General features: G+C 32.6%; 4 protein-coding genes across 8 annotated transcripts in view; 2 read left to right on the plus strand and 2 right to left on the minus strand.

The window, feature by feature from the left end:
- The window catches only part of LOC126773785 (protein kinase C, brain isozyme), a 519,888-nt gene that overhangs the window by 157,859 nt on the left and 335,323 nt on the right, over positions 1 to 26,706 (minus strand). The gene's annotated exons all lie outside the window — the stretch shown is intronic.
- The window catches only part of LOC126773860 (uncharacterized), a 381,320-nt gene continuing 354,619 nt past the window's right edge, over positions 6 to 26,706 (plus strand). For 2 of the 3 annotated variants that reach the window (XR_007669775.1, XR_007669774.1), the window contains exon 1: positions 6 to 1,664. Coding sequence is in view for 1 of the 3 variants with exons in the window: in XM_050495080.1 (XP_050351037.1) it covers positions 121 to 783 (663 nt within the window). In the remaining 2 variants the exon portion in view is untranslated. Of the gene's footprint in view, positions 1,972 to 26,706 lie in introns of those variants that run through there. The other variant, XM_050495080.1, reaches the window with a different exon arrangement.
- LOC126773837 (BUB3-interacting and GLEBS motif-containing protein ZNF207) lies at positions 2,210 to 8,177 on the minus strand. 3 transcript variants are annotated; one of them, XM_050495043.1, is made up of 9 exons: positions 7,915 to 8,177; positions 7,638 to 7,764; positions 7,302 to 7,428; positions 7,037 to 7,104; positions 6,321 to 6,445; positions 5,995 to 6,081; positions 5,630 to 5,897; positions 3,266 to 3,455; positions 2,210 to 2,525 (listed from the first exon to the last, which is right to left on the minus strand). In XM_050495043.1, the coding sequence occupies exons 1-9, from the start codon at positions 7,953 to 7,955 to the stop codon at positions 2,455 to 2,457; spliced, it is 1,104 nt and encodes a 367-aa protein (XP_050351000.1). In that variant the 5' UTR covers positions 7,956 to 8,177; the 3' UTR covers positions 2,210 to 2,454. The 3 variants fall into 3 exon arrangements, with proteins under 3 accessions (XP_050351000.1, XP_050350999.1, XP_050351001.1); XM_050495042.1 differs by having other exon boundaries at positions 5,995 to 6,093; XM_050495044.1 differs by lacking the exon at positions 2,210 to 2,525 and having other exon boundaries at positions 3,101 to 3,455; positions 5,995 to 6,093.
- The window catches only part of LOC126773806 (putative inorganic phosphate cotransporter), a 67,532-nt gene continuing 63,553 nt past the window's right edge, over positions 22,728 to 26,706 (plus strand). Inside the window, exon 1 of the mRNA XM_050494995.1 lies at positions 22,728 to 23,047. Within this exon, the coding sequence (XP_050350952.1) occupies positions 22,975 to 23,047 (73 nt within the window). The 5' untranslated portion in view covers positions 22,728 to 22,974. The remainder of the gene's footprint in view (positions 23,048 to 26,706) is intronic.

A 26,706-nucleotide genomic window follows, 5' to 3' on the forward strand; every position in this document is an offset into this window, starting at 1 on the left:
GCGCTGGCGCCGCTGGCGCACCCGGCGCACGCGCTGCTGTCCGTGGCGCACGCGCTGCTGCGGCCCGCCGGCGCGCTGGCCACGCGCGCGCTGCCCGTGCTGCCCATCGAGGAGGACTGCATGCCGGCCGCCGACGTCAGCGACCTGCGCGACGTCGTCGACGCCATCAACAAGCTCTGCGACACCATGAAGACGTCGTACGACGAGCCCGACGACGACTCCGCCGAGGGTCAGGCCGAGCCGACCGAGAGCTGGGGTGAGCCTGCGCCCGAGGACCGGTCCGTGCGCGTGGCTTTCGATCCGGAACCCACGAAGGTCGAGCTCGAGACTTTCGGTACGCAATCGTTGACTTTCGACCCGGAGCCGGCAGCTTTCGATTCGGAATCCGCGCTACCCGCGCGCCCGACTTTGAACCCTGAGCAGACGACTTCCGATCCGGAACCCCCCGTGCAGGACAGAGCGATAGTTTTCGACCCGGAGCTGGCAGTTTTCGATTCTGAACCCGCGCCGACCGAGCCGATCAGCGAAATGTATTATACCGCCTCTTCTGAGGTGTCGTTGCTCTCCGATACGGATCTGCCGGATAGAGTTCAAGGCGAGGACTCAGACAGGGAAAGGGACGACAGAGAGAGTGTGATGGCCGGTCACGTTGCCGCGATGAGAGAACGCTTCGAGAGCATGACGAGAACTAACACGCCGTGTCCAGATTTGATGCGGTCTACGTCGCCGTCTTTCGAAGTATTCAGGAATATTTCGTCTTCGCCGGATATTGAAAAAACGTAAAATGCCTTATTACGTTTAACCGTTTCGATCTTTGTATCCAATTTTCAATTAAAATTTTTACTAAATGTACAATAATGTAGGTTCCTAGTTAGTATAATCTAGGTATTTTGAGAAAACAAGTTTCTAGTTACAGGAACAATCCTAATAAAGTTGATGTTAAGCTCACCATAGTCAAACAATAATATCGAATGTAAAGGAATTAGGGGAATTTAGAAGGAATCGTGTTATTCTGAGACTTACAATGTCCATTTACAAAATATAATGTTGTCTATGGTGAGCTAAGAGTATGTTCTTATGGTGGTAGAAAATTTTATACATTTACTGTGTTAAACGAAAAAAAAATACTACTTACCGTTCAAACTTCATTGTTAACCTACAGTTTTCTTCGACTATGGTGCCATAAATCCAATCTGGTTCTTTAGATTAGATAAAAAAAAAATGTATTATCTAAAGTATTCTTAAAAATATATTTAATCATTGCTAGTCCTTTCGTATTACAATATTATTGATGCCCAATGAACATGCTGATAGAATGTTCATACTTAGAAGGGTTGTGATTTTTTTTTTTTTATTCACTTCGCAAACAAACGAACAGTTACATATCGAAAAAAATTGGTTAGCTTTAGTTAAAATGTAGCCACGTTTTTACAGGCAATATTATATAGGGCTAGTAAATGTTAATCGTTTTGTGGATAATGTATTGTATTGTGTTGTGATGTGATCATGGAAACGCTCAAATTTTGTAGTTTTATAAATACTGTAGGCGTATTAAAAACATTGGATTAATATTTCTCAGACCAAATAGTGTATAAATTTGGTAAAACGGCTTAGTTAATATAGATTCATTCGAGTATGTTTACAAATGTTTAAAAATAGCGTTGGTTGGGACAAGTTGCCATGGATGTTGTATTTAGATTTTAATGATTTGTTGATGAATTAGTTGTAATAGCAACATTTGTTTACTTATGAAATTATCTGTTGTGATTTTTACTGGGATGTTTATTCAGCGGACGACGGTCGGAGGGTGATACTAGTTATTTAGATTTTTAATAATAATCCTGTTACTCTAGGGTTTTGGTATCGATATTTCTTCAAACAGTCTAGCGGTTAGATGTGTAATATAGATGTGTTATGTATACAAACGAGACTTTTTATTACAACAATTAAATATACGACACTATTAAAGTATTATGAATTTTAATTAAATATAAAAATAAAACAAGGTTACATACTAATTCGTAATAAGTATATAAAAGTTAAAAGTATATGCCAAAGTAAAAAGTCATTCTCTAAATAAACGAGTCCGTCGTCGGCGACATGCGAGCTCGCGGGCTGTGGCCGGCGGCGGACCGGCAAGCGCTAGGTCGCTAAGGTGCAGATTACGTAGACATAATTAGCCGATCGGCTAACAAATAAAAAGCGCACATTCAAATCGAGAGCATTTATTGAGTAAAACGGTCAAAATTCTACAAGAATAGGCAAACGTCACGACTTCACGTGGAAACGCTTAAGAAAAAAAAAACTTCAAGGCAATCAATATACACGGACACGTCGTCACCACGCTACGCCACACACACGTCGGAACGGAAAGTCAGTCGGCGGCGGCGTCCAACAACGCACGTTGTGACCGCGTCGCCTGCAGCGCAGGGGGCCGCCGCCTCTTACCTGCAGCTACCGGTAGCGCGGCACCACCACGCCCGGGAACACCCCCACCGGCATCACGCCGCCCGGCAGCAGCATGCCTGCGCACGGGGACAATTACGGACCGGCTCGCCCGCCAACGTACAGTTCCAGTAATTAAAACATGTTGCTGGCTCTTGACATTTATTGGAATGTACCAATCAGGCAGACTTTATTATAAGCTTTTACATACATTAGTTTCATAACAGTCACTCGAGAGGATAACAATCAATGATAGGTACAATTTTATAATAGTTCGATTTTGACATAATGTATAATGGAATATATCTTAATATTTCAATTGGAATCGATTAAATACTAACATATAATAATAAACAATTAACTTTATTTAATATGCATGGAATCTGTAACTTAGCTTACATTGGGTCACGCATGGAACTGTTACCGTAATGTACCCGACGTCGAACGCGTGATCGCTAGTCGTCCTGATTTCGACGTCGTCCTGATTTTAGATTCGACGATCATTATTTGTAAATAATATTATCTACACAATTATAAAACCAATAATATCATGCGAAATAAAAAAGTATAAACTAAACAAAGTATAAAAAAAAAAACAAAATTGTGCAGAATAAAAATACACTTAGAAAAACAGGAACTAGTAATAACGATGTCATCATAGATCGATCAATTTATTCAAAATCGATTCTCATCAAAAGTATCGTATAGCTAGGGCGGCACCCGCGTCAGGACGAGTAACGAGTAGCGAGGAGGGCGGCCCGAGGGCGGCCCGGCGACGGCCCGGCGACGGCGACTCAACGGTAGTGTAGAGTGTACTGACCGGGCTGCAGCGGACGCATGAGGTTGAACTGCGGCATGACGGGCAGCATGCCCATGACGGGCGGCACGGACACGGGCACGCCCACGCGCACGGGCTGCTGCAGCACCACGGGCTGCATCATGGGCCGCCGCAGCGCCGCCGCCTGCTGCTGGCGCGCCGCCGCCACGGCCGCCGACATGTGCGCCGCCACCTGCGCGGTGCTCACTGTCATTCGCTACTGACTACGGGGCCGGCTGGGCACACATCCGACACCATCGAAATTTAAAATAATCCGACATTTTATTTGCAGCTCATTGAATTAAATTGAAGGCGTTTACAGAAATTGCTTTGTTATGAACGTGACAGACACACATACACATTACACATATAAATTGACAATTTTTTAAAAAAAAAGACAAAGATTTACTCGTAAAGATAGTTTTTTACTCTATTAAGTAATTTTTGGAAACATATAATAATAATATCCCGGGACATTATTCACACACGGCCATCTGATCCCAAACTAAGCATAGCTTGTACTATGGAAACCAGACAACTGATATACTACACATACTACTTTTCTTTTGTAAATACATACTTATATAGATAATTACACTCAGACTCAGGACAAACAGACATGTTCATGCACACAAATATCTGTCCTGGGTGGGAATCAAATCCACGACCTGCGGCGCGAAAGGCAAGTATCTATCAACCACGCCAACCGGCTCGTTATATCGTCGTATATTTACAACTATTACAAATACAAACTTCTCACTGCATAAATGTATAGTAAACAATTTTAAATAAACACAGCAATCTACATAAGTTTCACACACCATTTAGTACAACGTGGGCCTTTAATTATTACAAAGAATTAAAATTATACATAAAAGAAATGGAAATTTTTAACTCCTGTTGTATTTAAGTACTAGGGCTTACTGGTATTTCATTATAAAAACTGATTGAAAAAATAGTTCAAAATTATTAGAATAATTTTTGATTCAACAGGATGTGTGTAACTTCACGGTAGCATGCGAAAGCGATCCCGTGGCGCTCCTCGTTAAGACGGAATGGGTACCGCTAGTTTTTTTGTGGGTATTCCGATGTTCGGGGCGTACACGGCGCCTTGGACATCGGCAAGTCCCAAATACCCCCCCATATTCCCGTGGGGTAAATGCGTAATGAGTTTCTCCAGCGTTAAAAAAAAGGATGTGTGTAACTATTGACTGTGTTTAATTGAAGGTTTTAAATTACTTGTAATTTTTTCAATTGAACCTCAACAAACTGGTAGTTATTTAAAAAAAAAGTAGATTTTTAATCTGTGTGTATACTTTAACAGGTAATTTTAATAAGTAATAATAGTCGCTAGACAAATAATACTAAAACAAATAAAAGATAAATGCTTGTTTTAATAATGACTTTTTATCCTCATCAAATATTATTATTAAAGAAATATAAGAAATCCTTTGCTATAATTAATTATTTACATTTATTAAAGTATACCTCTTAGTTCGCAAGCTTTTATGAAATAGGTATTTAATCACAATCACAGTTAAAAAATAAAGTGTAAATAAGCAATTATATTGCAAATATGTTTTATAGCCAGTTTGTTATATTTAATATTAATAATAAATAATATTTGCCTCTCAAGTAAATACTAAAGCAGTGCTAAGTAACAGTAAATGCAGCTAGTGTAGTCAATGATAAAAAAAACAGATTTCTGTTATAAACAATATCCTGTGACATTTTTCATACGGCCATCTGATCCTAAATTATGCTTGTACTACATATACTATTTTTCTTTTGTGAATACATACTTATATAGATAATTGCACCCACACTCAGGACAAACAGACATGTTCATGCACACAAATATCTGTCCTGGGTGGGAATCGAACCCACAACCTTCGGTGTGAAAGGCAAGCATCCACTAACCACAACCGGCTCATCAATATATATATATATATATATATATATAGAATATATTTTAATAATTTTTATCTCCGCTATATGTGTTAAAGTTTAAGATAATTTAGTTATATTTGTTTTGATACCAGTTAAAAATATATATATATATATGTGTTCATTTAATCATAAATTCTCATAAAAGCTATTTAACTGAAGACAAACTAAATCATGTCTACTTTCTAATCTGAAAATATTTAGAATTTAATTAAACCGCTCCAAAATAATAATTCAAAATACGTAGCAACATTAACATTAAAAATGTAGTTACATACTTAAAAGCATCATAAAATTATATGCAGCTTTTATAAGAATATTATTATATTGATAAATTGATATAATATTGAATTTATGAATGTATTTACGAATGAACTGAGTATTTTTAATAGGAAATTAAATTTAATAATGTATACATACCTCAGCCTGACTTGTACTGGGTGTGATCATAGTAGGTGCTGTTTGTGTCATTTGCATATCTGGTTTAGGTTTAGGGCGGTATTTAATATTTCGCGCTCTTATTTCTTCTAAGGAAACGTCCTCGGGGGGATGAATGATCTTCGATCCTGCACCAGTGGCTGTGACTAGAGGACAAGAGTTTGCAGCCGGTGGTTTAACTTCACCATTCTCTTTAGGGTCTGACCCTGACGCCGATGATGTAGTTGGAGGTGCACTTATTGTTGCATTACTGAAAAAAGAATAAATTGTGTTAAAATCAATAACAACCATAAACAATATTGTATTTTTTGGATATATTCTTTCTATAAATAATAAAATTAATTTACCTGTATGCAGGGAACGTAGGTTTGCTAGGTGTCGAAACTGGAACACTCACGGCAGGGAATAGAGGTCTCATTCCAGGCATCATCATTCTGTGAAAGAAACTAACCTTAAAATTATTGCCTAATTGAATAAATTGGTTTGGAAATAATTACATTATATCTAATATACTTTAACAGATTTCATTATTGAAATATTACTTAGAGATATCTCTTGAGATATTTATCTAACTATAAAGTCCTTGAGAATTAAGTATTAGATTTTAAAGTTAAAAACACATTTTACTTGAGAATTGAAAAACTATAATAATATTGTTTGTTGTATAGCTTACCTAGGTGCCTGCATAAAGTGTGGCATCATATTCATTTGCATGTGCGGGTGATACATTCCAGGTGGAACATGGCCCATGGGGGTAGGCAGTATTCCTTGTGTCACTGATGATGGCCCGGGACCCAGCTGTTGTAACATAATAAACATTAAATATAAATGCTAAAATAAATAAAACTTAAATAAGGTGAGGTATGGAGCTATTTCATTCTGTTTTTAAAGAAAGATAATTTTATTTATTTTATTATATATTTTGTCAAATATGATAAAAAGATGGGCTGAAATGCATAAAAGCTGTTAACCTTAAAAACTTTTTTGAATAAAAACTCTTTTCAGTTTTACTCTATAAAAAAAATTATACAATTAAAACTGTTGTACAAAGGCTTAATATTATAATATAAGTATCATCAGCATATCTTATTTACTAAAATTTAAATTGAACTTACAGTCATCGGAACACATAGATATTCCATAAACACCAAACTTGTCGTTGCTTTAACTAAATAAACTAAAATATAGTGGATAAATAATCTATTTCAATACTGTTCTGAAGAAATGCATACAATGAAATTTCATTGGTAGTCCTTACAAAATAGAGTTGTAAATATAAATATTAATATAAACTCAATGCAGCTACTTACTGGTTTCACTTTAGCCTGTAATCCAATTAACTTATTACTCTGTGTTGTTGATAATAGTGAATGTATTATTAACTCTTACCAGTGCAGGAGTTGCTTTTTTCTTTGCTGCAGGTTCATCATCTTCACTGTCAGAACCTTTCCCCCCACCTAAAGGATTGACTTTGGGTAAAATATGCACAGGAATTCACTTTCAACAACCTACCTTTTTGGAACACTAATGCTACACATCAATTTACATCTATGGCTACAGTGTCCCAAGCATAAGTAATTCAAGAAAAAAAAACATGATTTGTACATACTTTATGATCCAAAAACAGCCAAAGCCCATAAAAATGTTTTTATACCTGTCTTTTGTTTCTCATGCTCCTTCACATCTTCAGGCGGTATACCTTCCATTCCATATATTTCTACTTCTATATTTGACCTATTTGGTAATGAATTTGGAACTTTATCTATGGCTTCTTTGTGAACCTGAAACAGTAACGTTTATAACATTTAAAATTACAAACGTTATGGTAAAAAAATAGTGTTGGATATTTACGTTGTTCTATTGAAAGAGCACAATATGGCGCGTGAGACGTGCCAAAATATCTCAACCTATAAGCAGACGGGTTAAAAAATACTGCAGAGTGAAGGCGTGGGCGGGCGGGGCGTATGCCAAGAATATAGGGCGGACATACCTGCATGCAGTGTATTGACAGTCCGGGTCCCGTGTACAATTTCTTGTGACATATGTGACATTTAAAATGCTTTGCCTTTTGATGCTGAATCAGAATCTTCTCATCGTCGAATTCCCTATTACAATACCTGATTACTGTGCTAAGAAAATAATCAAAAAAAAAAAACAAAAAAAGTGCATATATATATATATATAACCATAATTGGGTCAATTAGATTTTCCGAAGGTCTAACGGATAATAATGTTGTAATTGCATTCATGAAGAAAAAAAAGGATACCAGCACCATGGTTTCGATGCCTTCTTCTTTTTCCTACCCATTGTTTAACTAAAAATTACACTTATAAAGAGTCTATACGTAACACTAAACTACACTTAGCTAACTAATTATCACAGTTTATTTCTATTTAAGTTTTATTAGTTATAAAAATATGTAGCGACGCAAAACGTTAAAGCAATGCAAAATGGCGGCCAATGAAATAATAGCAGAGATCGAAACAACATCGACACCACTCACAAGACCTCCACTCACAAACTGTGCTGTCACTGTCAAACGAAATTGACTTTTTGCCACGCCATATTGTTTTTAAGCGAATAGATTTTCACACTTTAACCAATCGTGAGACGTTTAAGAATTTGACATTAAATCTGATTGGTTAAAGAAATTGGTAGCATAGAGTAGACTTTATATTTTATATTTATTGTTATAAAAGCTAGAAAGTTATGTTTTACAGTCAAAAATTAAAAATAGTGTCGAATTATTCACAAAAAAATGTTTTTTTTTGTGAATAAGTATAAACTGAATAAGCATTAACATATTCGATTTCAGATTATATAATAAAATAAAAGTGAATTTAATGGTAAAAAACACTATCATAATTGTTGAACTAGTTAAACATAAGTCTCTGTTGAATAAAAATATTATATATGACTAACTTTTATTAGCGTACCATAAGGAAAATCAAAAATAAACGATATTTAGCATAATAATTTAATTTACGTAATAAAATATTAAATTAAGTTTATAATGTCATATTTATGGTACATATTATAAAAACGTGATAATTTATAAAGAAAATATATATTAAAAACAAAGTATTGTATTAAAAAAAATTAACTATTTTTTTATTGGTTGACGACGAACAACTATCTATAAAAGTGCAACTGGAATTTATAAATGCATTAGGTAATAAAAATTTAATTCGCCATAAATATATAACTTGAACGTAGCAAAGGCTTCAATTGGTAGGGAGCTGGCGAGTTTTTCAGTGTATGATTTGCATATTTGCTATCGATAACAATTAAAATACAACTAACCACTAAGTCCCGCGATGATGAAGTCATTGATCGATGGTGCTCTGTTCCAAAACGTCTTATCCTAACAGCATTTGGTGATAACAATAAAATTAGTATTATTAATTTAAACCATTGATGGGTTTGCCCTACTTTGGCCAAGTTGTTTGTATTTTCACTATCTTATTTATGACAAAACAAATGAGCATGTCCATTGTCCACAGTCATAAAGTCAAAAGTTTTAAAAGGACAAACGTTAAACGAAATCTAATCTTTACTGGACTGGGGGACACTAAATTATATTATGAATACCCAATATAATTTTTCCTAGTTTTTACAGAAATGCCCATAATTTTTCACTTCGAATATTAACAATCGGTATATTTTCATTCGTTATGACCGGTCTATCTAATTGACAATTCGAGATGATTAAACACGTTTTCTTTAACAATAATAGTGTGATTGCACATTGTTATGCAACATGTTGTGGTAATTTTATTCCAATTACGTGAGAATTAAATGTTGTACAAAACAGTTGAAATATGTAATAACTTTTTATTCTTATTTCGAGACTTAGTTTTTCTTACTTTCTTAAACGAAAAGTTATTTTCTTATTAAATCTTTTGTAATCATTTTTAAAACAGGACGTTATTTGGATTTGGATATGTATCATTTTTATTTTGATCGCTGTAAATTTGTGAGGCATATTATAGATGGCGTTAGCGTTTTCACGTGATTTGGCCTGAATTCAAACAATCAACATCGATTCGTATTTTATCTAATGAAAATAGTTTTTTTTTGTATGATGCGTTCACATCAATTCTCATTTCAGTTTGGATTCAGTTTTCGCATTTTTATGTTTTCAACGCGTATAAAATATTTCAACCATAAGAGAAGTAAAGACAAATAAATAGCTTTGGTATTAAATTGACGAAATATCATTGGGCGAGATCTTGTATAATCTACGATATATATTATGAATTAATGAAAAAATGGCGTTTTGAACGTTGGCGAAGATATATTTGGACATGTGTAATTATATAAAATATATTTATCAATAATTGTTTGTAGTGCAAGCTATAAACTATAGCTTTTAGCAAATCGCATGGAATACATAAATCTAAGGTTTCGTTTATCTTTACCCCTTCTTTGTTTGAAATAGGCTATAGATAGACAAGCAAAGACGTTAGCATCATTTAGCAACTTTATTCTTTACCCCTCTTGTTACTTTACATTTTATACGCGTTGAAAATATAAACGTATTTTTGTATGAACGCATCTTCATACAAAAAAAATACAATTTTTATAACTAATTAAATTGTATTAATTAAAGCATGCCATAGCCACTCATCGCAGCCTTTTACTTACCATGCCTAAAACCTACACCATCCAACTAAAAGCATATATATGTTGATAGATGTAATTCACGCCTTAGTGCTTGCATATTGTTTATGAAAAAAATCTGTGCAGACTGACTGTGTTTATATATGACACAAAGTGATACTTGAGCGTGAAGCCGGTCCTTGAAAAGTATACATCAAGATAAATAAATATACAAATACATTATGTAGGTACCTATCGATAAGGTTATTAAAGTTATTATTTAGTTCTTATTAACCGTTTATATTTAAGGTTAGACATAGACATAGGCATTTCAATCTTAATAATAGAAATTAGGAAACATCATACAAGTCAATGAAATGGATATTACATTATACAATTAGTAGAAATCTATCTATGTTTACCTAATGCCCGCAGTAAGGAGTGAATACAAACTAACGATGATGCGTGATAAGGATTGCAGGTCAAATCAATTGTCACGAAAATCGTTTTTTGTTTTTTATAATAGCAATCTTTATTGTCAAGCAGTTCTTTATAGCGTTTGTCTCCTACTGTAATGATTCTGTTTCGATTGAGAATGATGGAATTACTGTTACCGAATAAAATTGAACTACTCACGCATATTCATTTAATAATGTAGCTTATGAGACGCTTTATGGTTAACGCGTGGATAAATGTAAATTGGGCTTATTTGAAGTTGCATTAAAACCTTTTTTTTCTGTAACCGTTATCGAAGAGACTTAGAAGAATGAATAGCATGTCCTCTTCGCTTATTTTGTTTTAAACTAATATAAATTAGTAATAGAAATAAATAAGCAAATTATCTTCTGTTATTGTAATTATTTCCTGCTCCTGAGCTGTCTAATCAAATCGTAATGCATGCCTTCTGTGGCCTAATAAATAAGGGCGGGACGAGACGTTGTGCTTCACAAATTAGTAACTGTGAGAGAGGTTTGCTCAGGGCTTTATTAGTAAAGTCCAAGAGGCAGCGAACTTACACGGCCGAAGAGATATTAGGCAGATGAAATACAGCTGAAACTTTTCCGAATATCATGTTTAACAAACTCTATATTAAAGTATTTAGTAATTCAATGCTTGAATATTGATTTTCTTATAATCAGATAAATGTTATTATCTTTTCGCAAATATCATCTTCGCGCTATCACATCATTTGACGCAAGTACTCTTGACTGTCATATTTTAAATTCAATAATCTTAAGCTGAGTTTCCACACAAGGGTAATGCGCGATTTTTGCAATTACCTTAGGTTATCAATAAAGTAATAATTTTTTTGTACTTGTTGCTAAGTTTCTAAAAACTGCAATAAGTTGCAAGTACAAAAATTCTCAACGATATATCATTATGCCATTAAGTTGTTTAAACTCGTAATTTATTTTCTACATTAACAAAAATTTTAGGCATGGATTATGGCTATATGCATAACGCAGGAGGAAGATTGAAAAACTACATCAAATATGTGAGATATCATCTATGGGAGAAGGTAGTACCTAAATAAAGTTTTGACTAGAGGTGATGAGATGAATGTACAAATCACATACTGTGTTCTTTCGCTAATTCAGATCAGGGTAAACGAATTATGGTGATTTTAATAAATTGAATTTTAGTGAAGGCATCTCATGTTCACAGTGAAACGGCGTGTTAGTGGTCTATTATCGAAAACTCTTTTTCTTTAAATTTTATTTGTGAAAAAGGCTTTAATGTAAATAATTCTGTAATCATTAAATAAAAATATATAATAAAAAAAGTATGAGATTAAGCAAAAACGAAATCAGAATATCGATCATTATTTGACTAGTAGACACATGCACTTTAACCACAGATAAATCGCTCCTATCGTGATTTGCGGTGAAGGAAACATTATTTTACGTTCCATGTCCATGGTTGATATCTGACAGGCTATCGACTCATATTCTCTCATGTCGTGTATGTAAATAATTATAATCATTTATAATGGTCAATATCAATATAACAATCTATAAAATATTTATGGAGCAACTGTGTAAATGTTTTCGCTGGAGGCGCGGCCAAAGGATTTAGCGGCGTATTTGCTTGTCTTAGAGAGATCACATCTCATTTTATCACAATTGACAAGTCTGTGAACGGCATGCACCGCGCATGGACCGCAAGCCTGAAGCACATGAGTCGGAGGCGTGCTGTAATCGAGCCTTCTGATTGGTCAACTTACGCACGTCATAATCATAGTTGCCATGTCTTTAAGGATTAATTTTATCGTTTGTAGCACTCGCTTTTGTAGTGTAAAGTAAATCCTATCTGTGAATATGAAAGATGTTGTTCCTGTATAGATTATGATGTACTTTATTAGCATTTAAGGCAAAAATGCAGGTTTTAGACAAAACCGAATTTAAACTTGCATTTTTTATGGATTTTTTAAGTACTTCCAAAATTATAATAAATTTTGTAGGCACAAAAACATTTTTGCTCAGTTAAAATAGTTGTAATGTGTATTTTGTTCTTTCTTTTGTATATTATAAAAATGTCTGTACATAGTTTCAGTTATTTAAGTGACTGTTTTATAACGTAAAGATGTAGCTTCCTATTTCCCTAGTTTAATATTTTATTTTATTCTAAAATTTACTTGACTATTACTACGGCGCCTATTCTACATGTATTGCCTTAACCAGGATCAATTAGCGAAATAAGCCTATTTACATCACAGCTAATTTTGTAATAAAATAATATTACTTAATTTTTTTTTATAATAAGTAGTCACCATCAAAAAAAATCATACATATTGCGCCACCAACCTTGGAAACTAAGATGTTATGTCTCTTGTGCCTGTAAAGCTGTTGAGGTTTAGTTTTAATTGAATTATTTTCATAGATGCAACAAATGTTTCCTTACTTTTTAATTTTTGTTTCGTTGAAATTTAGTGGGAAATAAGACGTGACTAGTTTATTTTATTATAGGGTTAATTCTACTAATTTATAACGATTACGATACGTTTCCGATTCCGATTCCAATAAAACTTTGTCTATTATATACTTAATCGGATCGTTATCAAACTGATAAGATGTTACCATATGCTTTAATATCAAAATCTGAATTGTAAACTTTTATATCATTAGTGGATGATTAAATTAAATAATAGGAAAATGGATAAACGACATAAATTACGCCTCGATTCGATTGCGAGTGAAAAATTGAAAGTATAATTGGACCCCGATACAACTTATACTTATGTAAAGGTTATAACACAGGAAGTTCTGTAAAAATAACGTGTGAAATGTTTATAATTTTTAATGTAAACCGATTTGTTTTGAGATTTAATCGTGACACAGTATTGCGAGTATTGCGACGGCAAAACACGGTAATTAAAAAAACAATGGCTTTAGCATTTGTAAATAAAACATAGATGAAGAATTCGTAATTTGAAACGCTATTTGGATATATTTTATTTCCAGACGGCAAGGCTTAGCGCAGTTTCCCGTGCTGGGTTCCAACCCAGGCAATCACAACTGAGTTTTCAATAGCTTAATTTGTGTTAATATTTCATGTCTACTTCGGCGGTGAAAATACTTTCATTTGGAATTTATATAATAATAATCTTATATATATATTATATAAAAATTATGAATTGCTCAGATGAGCTATTTAGAAAATCTAAAATTATATTTATAGTTTAAGTACTTCGAGTTCATATTATATTATGATATAATATATTATATAATGATGTCGATTTCTTAATTATAGTTTCCCTACTAACCGTAAATTGTAAATATTGTCATATAATAAAATTATAATTTGTTATGGGAAATAAATATATCTAACAAATAACAACAAAAGAAGAAGTTTGAAATTACTAGATATATCCGTTTTAAGATGTTTTAAAATTAACATATAATCTTAAATGTAATTTATATATTACCTATGTATCTTTATCGACTGCCTCGTTGGTCTAGTGCCTGGATATAAGGGCGCTGACCCGGAGGTCAGGCCAATAAAAAAGTTATGTGGGTTTTTCTGTCAGAATTTTTTTAGTATCAGCCCGGGGCTGGAATTTGAAAGTGTATGCACTCCCGTGCCTCGGAAAGCACGTAAAGTTGTTGGTCCTGCGCCTGAACTCTTTCCGGTCGTGTCGGATTGCCGTCCCATCGGATTATGAGAGCTAGGGAATACACACTCGTGCACTATAATATATATGACCTGTGCAGTTGGCTAATCTCTTGAAAATGTCTGGAGGACCTTATGTATTTTTATAAATTTATAATTTTCTGCACTAGAAACATGTTATATGATAGATACATTATAATGCATTTCACTTACTAACATTTTATGCGAAATATGCTAGTTAATTCTAAAACATGTCTTAACCAATGAACTTTTAAAAGTGTTGCTAATGTTAGCATTTTTTTTTACAGTTGGGGAGATCGCTGAACCATTAGTGAGCTGTCTCTTCTTGTTTCTGTCGATCTGTTGTCTTGTTTTTCTCATATCTGAAAGAATGTTTTGTTATGAATATATTTATTTTTACAAATTTAAGCGCTGTAAAGCAAAGATGCAGTGTTTTGCGATTTATTAATCCTAACTTTAATATTTTCGATGTGAATTATGAGGAATTATATGTGCTCAACTGTTTGTGTAACAATTACTGTAATCAATCAATTTTCACGAAATGCGTTCAGAGTTTTAATAAATTTGATTTAGGTATAACCTCTTTTCAGAAATCTTTATTTTTAATGTCAAATAATTCGTCAAATTGTCATAACATAAGGATACTGTGCTGGCTGTTATTCGCAATATTGATTTGCTGCAAATCGGTACTGATTGACAATGATTATTGCAATCATTATCAGATGTCATTAATACTTTATTTATTCTTTGTATTTATTTACTTTTATTAGTAGTACTTACGTGATCAATGTGTAAGTTGTGAGTGTGATGATAGATTGTGGAGAACATTCTCAAAGGAACAATATTGTTAAGAAAATATCATGCAAGTACAATTTTAATATTATGGTATTAAATTATATAATTATGAAAAATTATACTTAAATATACGTGTATATAATACTATTTGTACAGCTGTTTAGAGACTTCATATTTTTTTGTAGAATTATTTGTCTTTACTTTGGTGTACAATATGGTGTCCCCCATGAAATGTAAACAGCGTCAGGCTCTAAAATCATCATCATCTGTCTTTACAGAATCGAAAAAAAAAAAAAAACTAAAGTATATCGCTGTTAAGAGATCGAGATATTAATTCCAAAATCAAATTATTCTTTATTCAAGTAGCCATTTGTCGTGATTCAATGAACATAGAACCAAAAATATGTTTAAAAAATACTCAATTCATTTTAACTTTACAAAAAAATTACAACATACAAAAGGTAGTAAATTAAAGAAGCTAGTGATGACGGTAATAAAATAATCACACACATTTAAGATCCCCTTGATAAAGAGTTATTTAATTTCTATTGCTTTCTATCGTTTACTAGGCAATCGTGAATTGCTTGATATGTTATCTTTACAATAATTGCAGTTATTATACATGTGTGTTCATAATACAATACATAATACTAAACAAACACTCACAATGATAAGGTATTGAACTTTGAATAGGCCATGCGACAGTAATTAAAACTAATATCTGAAAGCTAGTTCTTATCCGTATTTTACGTTTACGTTATTTATTTTATTTTGTTTTACATTATTCCCGTTGTCCATTTCGGCATGACGCTGCGAAGTCCTTGATAAAGTGAAACTTCGATTAGGTTATTATTAGCTCAACCTGGGATACGAACTCTGGGCTTCAGTATCTGCAGCTTTATAATTTAGCCACTAGAATAACGAAACGAACAGATCGCAAATACATATACCTACCTAATATATTAATGTGTATTGAAATAAATTCGTGAAACATGACATTTCCTTACGTTGGTTTCAAAAGAAAATGTTCACGTCAATTTATCAAACTAACTCGACGATCTCAATATAAACGATAACGTATCTAATTCTTAAGACAAGTGGATCGAGCTGAAAAATGTTTTTCAAAGATACGTGCTTGCGATTTCTATTAAAAGAAATTATAGGATTAATGTAATTATCTTTTTTTTAATATTATATGGTATTTTGAACGCCTGTTCGCTTCCTCATTGGTTCCCCCAAGAAATTGGGGGAATATAGAATGCACCTGTATTTGTAATATATCCTGTGGACTTGGCTGGGCTCTGTTGAGTCTTGCCGTGTCCTAAAACGGTAACGGTAAAAGGGATGATGATGGTCCTCCTGACTGATTTCGGTCACGGCGGCCAATCTCAAGGAGGCTAGCCAACTGCGCAGGACACATTATAGTGCCTAAGTGTGGGTGCAAACACGAGCGCACTTTCTGTTCCCTCACTCTCATAATCCGATAGGACGGCAAATCCGACGCGAACGGAAACAGTTCAAGCGCAGGACCAACAGCTTTAATATTTGAAGTGAAGACCTAAGAATTAGCATTAGCTTATAATTAAATTAAAATAACTTTTAAAATAAGTTATCTAATACACAGACATATATACAAATATGTATATAATCAAATACAATTTATGTAACGCATTTAATTAAATACTTGCTTAACATACAGCACGAAAGAGCAAGCTAGTGTTGTTTTAATAAGACCTCATATTAATCAAGTGATCCTGCACATCTTGCTTCTATAGGAAGAGAGTTACACCGACGAATACGAACACTAAAGGAAATAGTATAATATGAATTCGATCGAATTTGGAGAGATTATGATCTGTCCATTTATGATAAAAAAACATACATATCTAGTTGTATTATATATAAAATTTGTATTGGTTATAATTCTAAATTTATATAATTAATTAATTAATCAAATAAAATGACAAATAAATATACTTTAATGAAAATATTTACAAATATTACAAAAAGTATATTAAAATAATTTAAGCTCAAGATAGATGCTTATGTATCTGTCGTTGCTGAAAAAAGGGACCGTGGACCCGTGACGCTATCACGTGTATGATGCTAGCCCAATTGTCCACAGATAATAATCGAAAACAGTATTGTTTATCTGTACACATACCATACTGAAATGATTATGACAATATGTGCTCAGAAACTTGACGCGGTAAAGAAAATTTTATTCCCTGAGCAAAGAAGCCAAGTAATTATCATAGTGCTGGCGTATCAATGCATATTGATGCAATATAAGAAATTTTAATTTCATTACGTACAATACGAGGACTCAGCTAGAAGGTGACATCATAGATTTTTACTTATCTGTTATTTATTTAAGAACAAAACTTTGTTTTAGTTAACATAATAAACTACACGAAGACTATTTATATTTTATAGCGTTATGAATCTAAAAAGGTTTGTTTATCATTGTGATAACATTTAAATAGCTTGAAGCTGTCTAATGCTTTCGCATTTCGCACATCAAAATTGAGTCATGTGATTATTACGTCTTAGTGATGAGTTTAGGTGATAAAGGAATAAATAATAAAGATTCTAGAGTAAAGCTAAATGTCACTCCTCGGCTCAGGTCTACACTCCTTAAGGATACGGCTTGGAGCTTATTTGAAGTGGTCCTTGCATGGGTTTGAACTAGCAACCCGTTAAAGAGTCAGGTGTTATAGCCATCCATCTCGGCACTAATAAAGTTTATGTTGCCTTTGTCGCACACAGCTTATCAATATTGTCAGACAGAGATATAAATGATAGGTATCCAATAGGATTGTCTGGTGACGTCACACCTTGGGAATTAAACTCCATAATAAATAACAAGATCGTGTGATCAATTATCTTATTATAAGAAAAAACCGCCAGTTCATTACATATCTGAGGTATTTCTTTCCAGACTGGTTGTAGGTTCTTTGACAATCAACAAGCAAGTGTAACGCTTTCATTTATACTAATATTATAAAGAGAAAATGTTTGATTTTTTTGTGTTTGTTTGTAATAGATAAACTCAAAATCTATTAAACCGAATTTAATGTTTCTTTTATCTATAGAATGATACATTATCAGCGAGTAACAAAGGATATATTTTATTTTTAAAAAATTAGAGATTCCTATGGAAATTGCAATTATGGATCCCAAGGTATCAATTTTCTTCCTTTAAGTGTCATAAGTCATTATTGGCGTAAAAAAGGACGAAGTCGAGCGGGTCGCTAATATTGAATAAAGTTGTACCACCTTTATATTTAAATTAATAAAATATTATAATACACAAGTATTATAATATAATCAGTCGGTAATCTAATAAATGTTCTGGATGCAGGAAAAGCAAAGAGAGACGTTGTTTGTTATCTATTATGCGGCTAAACTTACCTAATACATCAACATCGCCTGTCAATTATTTGGCTGTTTTTATGACAATGTTCGTAAAAGACATTAATAACTTTGAGTTGAAATTAAATCTTTACATTAGACGTTATCGTTAAACTGCTTCTTACATTCGAGACTGATTTATTAAGTATTTCCGCATTTCTTTTTGTTTCTATTTAATGTCTAATCGTATTAACATTTTCAAGCTATTAAAACTATGTACATACATATGTGGGACGATAAGATAACAGTTGATTTTTAAGCTAAAGTACACTATGTCATTTTTATTAAAACTTGCTGTAATTGTTACATTTTTTTGGGAATTATTATTTATTTATTATTTTCCTAGTTTTTTTTTTATATTCAAGGACAGCCAGATGAGCCACCTGATGGTAAGCGATCATCGCCGCCCATAGGTTGCTAATAATGATAACTAAGATGTTATGTCCCTTGCGCCTGTATTTACACTGACTTATTCATCTTTCAAACCGGAGCACATCTTTGCTGAATTATAGCCTATATAATAAAAGGCTAATATAATATAAGTATTCTATACAGAACGAGAGCAAAATATGTTCAAACCAACCGAAGGTAAGGAACTAATTGTTTTTTCCTTGACGTTATTTGTGTTATCGAATCACGCAAACGACACAATTCGCATCTACACTTGAGTGAGAGCATGAGTATAATCTAATCTAAAATAGTGGTAATCTCTCAGACTCAAGTGCGAGTGTACTAACTAGATTTTCAATTAATTAGCGTCATATACCTTTTCTTGTACAATCTATAAATAGGTTAAATATTAAATTCAAACTTAAAGGTTTGCTTTCAATTGTATTTTTTTAATAAAAAATGAACTTAGGAAAATCTTCAGCTACAAACACATTCGTTGCTAAATACTGACTCAGACACGTGTGCCTAGGAGATTATATTTATTATAATGTTTGGAAAACACAAAGAAAACATTACACGATTTGGTTACCAACTTGGAATGTATTTCGTGTAAAAAGGTAATTAAAATACGAATTAATAATATAGCAATAAAACATACTCTAAAGTCTAAAGATTTTATCTCGTTTCCATAATTTTATTTTCGTTTATAGTGGGGAACTATATTTCTTTTCTGCGACAGAGGTCGAAATATACTTTATTCAAGTTCTTACAAGCACTTTCGAATAGAAATTTTAACATAAAGCTACCACCGATTCGGAATGTAATAAGGACATTAGTCCTCCAGACCGATTTCGGCCACGGCGGCCAATCTCATGAGAGATTAGCCAACTGCGTAGGACATAATATTATAGAGCACAAGTGTGAGCGCAAACATAGGTGCACTCTGTATTACGTAGCTCTCATAATCCGACGGGATGGCAATCCGACACGATCGGAAAGAGTTCAGTCGCAGGACCAACGGCTTTACGTGCTTTCCGAGGCACGAGAGTGCACACACTTCCTACTTCCAGACTCCGGGCTGTTACTGAGAATTTTCTTTAAAGTTTTTACCCTAAACTTTGAATACACGAGGCGAGATACAACATTATTTCACTTAACTACATATTTTCACTTTAATTTTACTTCCAAAGTTCCGATAACAACTTCGAAATTCGAGACGCCATTTTTTCGCGAATCCATAGTGAAAATCATAGACTGTGAATAAACTATACGGAAGATATATTATTTTCATAATTTTATTTCAATATATCATTTATAACAATGACCCTATGGGATCATATTTGAAACGTCCCGACAGTTGCAATATAATAGAAAACCAGTTTTGTTTTATGCAGTCGGCCCCAAATTAGGTAGCTCGTAAACTTGGCCCGTTTCTTCACCTCTGAGCGCTTGATGCTGGACGAATACGTTATGCGGATGATTGCGGTTCTCAACATTCAAGTATAGCACCCCCTTATAAATAATGGTATAACATGTATATTAAAAAAAATTAACATATTAAATTTAAAAATCCTTATTTCATCTATTTAGTTAAAAGTTATAGATCGTCCCGAGGTAAAATTCTGTGAGGGTGTAGGCTATAACATCGCTTCTTGAAAGACTCCGTATATATTAAGAAAGACGTAATGCAGAATTGATTATTTTGACAAATCAATGACAAAGTTTATAAAAAAATGAAATTTATCTTTAGCCTGTTTGTTTTATCACTGTATTTTATCAATGCCATTTAAAGTAAACTAATTACGGCCATTTACAATCAAAGACGGTGTAGTATGGACGTTCATATGTTCTAATTCATTAGCGTTCGTTAATGATTATTAAATTTAAGTAATCATTGATAAATGATTTTTAATGTTTGGACATTTAAGTTTTATCTTGTTAGAGTTACCCCTCACAGAAATGGTGGCCCGCGGCTCGAGGCCAGGCGGGCCGACCGTCCGGGCGTCACGGTAGCATGCGGATGCGATTCCCGCGGAGGAGGAGGAAGAGGACCGCTGGTTTTTTTTGTGGGTATTCCGACGCCTCCAGCGCCAGTGAGCCCCACATACTACACTTCTTGTGGGGGAAACACGCAAAGGAGTTATTCCAGCGAAAGAAAAAAGAAATAATTTCGCCATGTATTCTCAATTTTAAAGTAAAATTTCGGATGTTGTAGAGTTTTTTGAGTTCGTAAACTATGCCAGAAGGTGGATCCGAGGCGGTTATAAGATTTTCCAGATCCATTTATAAAAAAATAGTCCAAAGATTCCATAAATGAAATAAATGTAGCTTCTAAAAGTGTAGTGTTCATTACTTACGACTGGGATCCGAACAAAGGAGACCAATTAAAAAAGGATTACCATTTACCAAGTCGAGATGGCCTAGTGGTTAGAACGCGTGAATCTTAACCGATGATCGTGGGTTCAAACCCGGGCAAGCACCACTGAATTTTCATGTGCTTAATTTGTGTTTATAATTCATCTCGTGCTTGACGGTGAAGGAAAACATCGTGAGGAAACCTGCCTGTGTCTAATTTCATTGAAATTCTGTCACATGTGTATTCTACCAACCCGCGTTGGAGCAGCGTGGTAGAATAAGCTCCAAACCTTCGCCTCAAAAGGGAGAGGAGGCCTTAGCCCAGCAGTGGGACATTAACAGGCTGTTACTGTTACTGTACCATTTACCCCGAAAATAATGTCACTGCTAATTTTACGGTATTTCGCTTCAGACAGTTTTCAATTTAGTATTACTAGAATTGCAATGTATTTATAATATTTTATTTCTTAAATTTCCAAGATGGTGAGGTGACAGCACGGGGGATGGTAAATTAAATTATTCCGATCTGTGTGGAAGACGGCTATCGCAATGGTCTCAGTCGACATATAGCATAAACAACATGTTATATTAATTCATCGAGTTGTATAAAAATCCCGGTTTTTTATAGACACTTTTCCAAGGAAGTATAAATAATGATTTAGATAGTTCTAGGTTTTGGCTGGAAGCACTTTGAGAAGCTCTGGAATAAATATGTCACCTGTGACAACATCTCTTATGTATGTGCACGTGCAGTGCACGATATTTTGAGAAATTTATTTATTTAAAATACTTTCTTTTTTTTGTAGCATGATAAATTCATACCTGCCATATTCAAATAAAAATATATAAGTATTTTTTATAAATGATGATCTTGAATGATGATGAAGTTTTCTTTGTAACTTTAGTAACTTTGTAACTGTACACAAATTTGATAAAGGAAAATCGAAACTTCGGCAAAAATCTTATAGTGTTATTGACCTATGTAATTTGAAAACAACGTCTATTAGTCCTTCTAATTAATATAAGTGCAAAAATTGCATTGCATGTAATATCATGAATTATCGATATATTAACGATTAAACGGATTTCAAATTAAATAACGTCATTATATATAATTGCAAATATTTATATAAATGTAATTCAATAAAACAAAACTTATGAAAAACATACATAGACACCGTGAATACCAAAATTAATTAATTAAGGAAGTAAAGGATACAGTAAGCGCTGCTTGAGATTTGTAGCTTCAATGAAATCTGACAAATATGATATATCACATTACGTATCGATAACACTCAACACTCATACATGTCAATTTCACTGATCTTAGCACCTGAGTTATCGAGGCATGCTCGCAAGTCGCGTGGTATTAAAACAAGGTTATTGCGTTGCGCCGTGACAGTCGACTGCAACCTTCCTGCGGTGTATAACGCGGCGTGCTACCGGCCGACAGAATGACAAATTGACGCGCGAACTTACGTACCTGTTAATATAAAGATTAATTCGAAATAAATGTTAAATAAAATACCCATTAAGAATATAGGTCAGAAATAAACTGTGCAACTATTATAGTGACCAGAGACCGTTCTTTCTCTTTTTATTTCTTTTTTTTTTTTAATTTTGAACTGCAATAGTGAAAATGGGTTTGAAGCCGGAAGATTATAAAAGGCCGAGCAAGCTTGCGATTATGGATGATATTTCGGACACGCCACGTAAGTTTTTTTTTTTTAATTTCTATATTGTGTACGAAAAATAAAACAATTTTCTAAGATTTAATAGCAAAAATTATAACAAATGACAATTTAAATTGAAAACATTTAATGAACAACGAATATAATACTTTTTAATTTATTATCCAACTACCGGCTTTATGTTTCGTCGTGAATTACCTTTTATTTGACTAAAATATATATTATTTTCACATACTTTTAGGCTAATATACAAATATATATAATTAAGTAAGTGATATAAGTATTTTTTCTTAAATTGTTATCGTTTTAATATGTTCAAATTGGATATTAACAACATTTAAAGTTCTAAACGTTACGAACTAATGTCGATATAATATTTTTGTATTAATTTCTTAATAATCTAATATTTTCAACTAAAAACTAGGTCATTTTAAATTTAAATTATAAATAATTAAAAAAAATTAAATATTTAAATAAAAACTAAACATTTGAAATGTGTAAATAATAATTAATTTCAGTATAAAAAAGTTAATATTTAGTGTTTTCTAGTTTCAAAGTATCTACTTTTTTTTTTTTAATATAGCATATAAATGCAAATAGTTGCGATAAAAATCTTAAGACGAATGTTAACCACCACACGGTTTTTACGGGTATTAAATTTGTATTTAAAAATAATTAGCACTTTTTGGTTAATTAAATGATATTTTTAAAGTAAAAGAAGTTTCTATACTTATTTTTTAATATCCACTTTCGACAACCTTGACTTGGCTTGACTGTCATTTTAACAAAAGAAACATTTAATATAATACATACCTTAAAATTTAAATTATATTTTTATTTTGTTATTTATTATTAAAACTATTTTAATAATAGCTAGCTAGGTTTTATAATGTTTTTAAATAATTTAAGAAATTAAAAATTTTGATTTAATCAATGTGTTTTACAAGCTATAAATGTTTCGTTTGTAGGTTATGTACTATATTTATGTACGTATTTCGCAATTATTATATTTGTCAATAGGCGCTAATAAAGATTGTTATATCAGCATTTCACGTGAACTTAATTTTTATATTTGTAATTTGTAATTGCGATTCTTTTTTTTAGTGGTTCATTCAATTAATCATATCGAGTAGTTCTTTTTACGATTCGAAAACTGTCAATACAGATAATATTGTAGTTAGAAACATAGCTCATCTAAAGTCTCTTCAATCGTTAGATTTTTTTATAAAATTAAATACATTTTTGACATATATGTGTATATAACAATGATATAAATTACATTCTCCTCGTTTTAATAATAGATATTAAAACATTTTTTTATGTTTACATTTTAATATATTTCTTTTTTAAAGCAAAATCTTTAAAATTGATTAAAGTGTTTTTCTGCTTTACGATTGTAAGAATCGTCGAATAAAACCACACAAGATGTGTACTGACAAAATATTTGAAATTTTCTGCGAATACACTTCAATTATTGTCCTGTCAAATATTGGTTTAGTAAGACGATATGGTCATTCAGCTTTATTTATATTTATCTTTTACATTATATAAGCTCATTTATCTACGACGTCGTTTTAAATTATTAATGGGATAGGAACTCTATTTATCAGGATATCTCAAATAAAATATCGAATATTATAATAAATCGCATAAAGAATAATCATATTAAGTTTGATTGTATATTTATTCAAGATATTATAGTAATAAAATAAGTGAAAATATAAACGATGATATATTTTTTTTATATTTTATATGTAGGCACAGTTTAGTACTTACAGTATAAATGCGAAAATGCGTGAGTTTGTTCATTTGTTTGTTACGCCTTCACATCAGAACTACTGAACCAATCGTCATGAAATTTTGCATAAACGTTGTCAGGGATACAGAAGACCTGGGCGGAAACGAGTTAAGTTAATATAATAAAAAATAAATGTACCTATTTTTATTAAAGCAAGTTTTCCCTCAGATTAATACTTTGACTAACATATTATAGTATATTTATTTATGTTTCGATTTGTTTGTTGTGTAGTGTGTGCTAGGACGAAGGAAAAAATCTTTAAATATTTTTATTTGTGTGTTACCAGCACTAAAATTATGTCCAAAATTTCAGCGCGTGGTTTGGTTTTCAAACTGATTTAAAATACAAATGTAAAATTTGAGTTACTCATATTTATGTTATAATAGATGAAGTTAAGTTGTAGGCTTGTATTTTGAAAGCTTTGAAAAACATTACGACACTTACTGCTGCCTGCTAAAATACTAACAACACACATTCATGACGGACTATATAAACAAATATCTCTCTATCCGTTATTATAAATATTATTTACTAAATAACAAAACATTGTTCAATGGTAACGTAATCAAAATGTTTTGATATGCTTTAAACATGTATAATATTTATAATAATATATAGTAATTAAAATAGTTTAATGAATGAATGAATGTATGAAACGATTTTGTTTGGTGCACGTAATTGTACTCACGAGTCACAAAATTATACAGATACACACAAAGTTTAGACTTTAAAAAAACAAAACAAGTTTTAGTAGTTTGCGATGTAAACTCACTTATAAGTTTGACGTGCTAGTTTGTAAGAGAAATTATACGGAAATTTTATGAATTTGACAAGTTCGACTTTCTCTTCAGTAAACCTGAATTTTATTGCAAACCGAACGATTGTAGACTTAAATCCGGGCATGCGTCACCGAATTTCATGTGCTTAATTTGTGTTTAGTATTATTTAATAATTACTTAACTTGTACCACACCTGCATGTGTTGGATGAAAATCTGCCACATGTGTGGATACACAATCGTCATGTTGGAATAAACTCCGAACCTTATCCTCGAACGCAGATGAGGCCTTAGCTCAACAGAGGGACATTCACAGACGGCTTACTTTTATTTTGTCAATAGGTTTTTTAAATCTATTTTTATTAAAAAAAAAATGTATACACTTTACATACTATGCGTATCTAAATAAAACCAATCCTTTTTTTGTTGTCTTATTTAAAAAAAAAACTTATATAAAAAAAACAACTTAGGTACACTCGATTAAAACTAGGATGTCGAAAATTGTACAAAAAAAATATTCTTAAGTTCTAGTTATAAATAGATACCTATTATAATTATTACGCCCTCGTAACGAAAGTCTTATTTTTTTTTAGTTATGGCTCTATTTCCTTTTTCTTGTAATTGTTGGTTTATCTATCCGCTTTCATTTTTCCGCTATGTTTCTTATCGACGTGGGTACTATTCAAAGGTAAATAGCGTAATGGTGACAAATGATAACATCGCAATTTACACAATCGTGCCCAGAAATAACATAAATATGTATTTTTGTATTACATACTAAATATTATTTATGTTAACAGTTTAAAACTCAGATGCTCTGATTTTTTTATAATGATGAAGTGGTGATATGACTTGAATGTCATAAAAACAGTTAGGCCTTCGTGTAGAAAATTGGGAGTTATAAAAAATTACATAGTCTTACCCAAGACGCACTTCCTCCGAGTTTTCTCGTATACTAGATTCAATTTAGGAACGCAGCCCAGTTTAAAAAAAATGTAGGCGGACGGGCGAAAGGGCCACCTGATGGTAAGTGGACACCAGTCACCACCGCAGTCATCACCATTTAGACATTAGCGCTGTAAGAAATATTAATCATTCCTTACTT

This window comes from Nymphalis io, chromosome 15, assembly GCF_905147045.1.
Source record: "Nymphalis io chromosome 15, ilAglIoxx1.1, whole genome shotgun sequence".
Taxonomy (NCBI): domain Eukaryota; kingdom Metazoa; phylum Arthropoda; class Insecta; order Lepidoptera; family Nymphalidae; genus Nymphalis; species Nymphalis io.

What these genes read in the sequence shown, in the direction of transcription:
- LOC126773837 (XM_050495042.1), bottom strand. Translation starts at nt 7,955, where the DNA reads ATGGGTAGGAAAAAGAAGAAGGCATCGAAACCATGGTGCTG. An exon ending in CACTTTATGCAGGCACCTAG is followed by an intron (nt 6,094 to 6,320) that starts GTAAGCTATACA and finishes TTTTAAGGTTAG; the next exon opens with TTTCTTTCACAGAATGATGA. An exon ending in CATGCGTCCGCTGCAGCCCG is followed by an intron (nt 2,526 to 3,265) that starts GTCAGTACACTC and finishes CCCCGTGCGCAG; the next exon opens with GCATGCTGCTGCCGGGCGGC.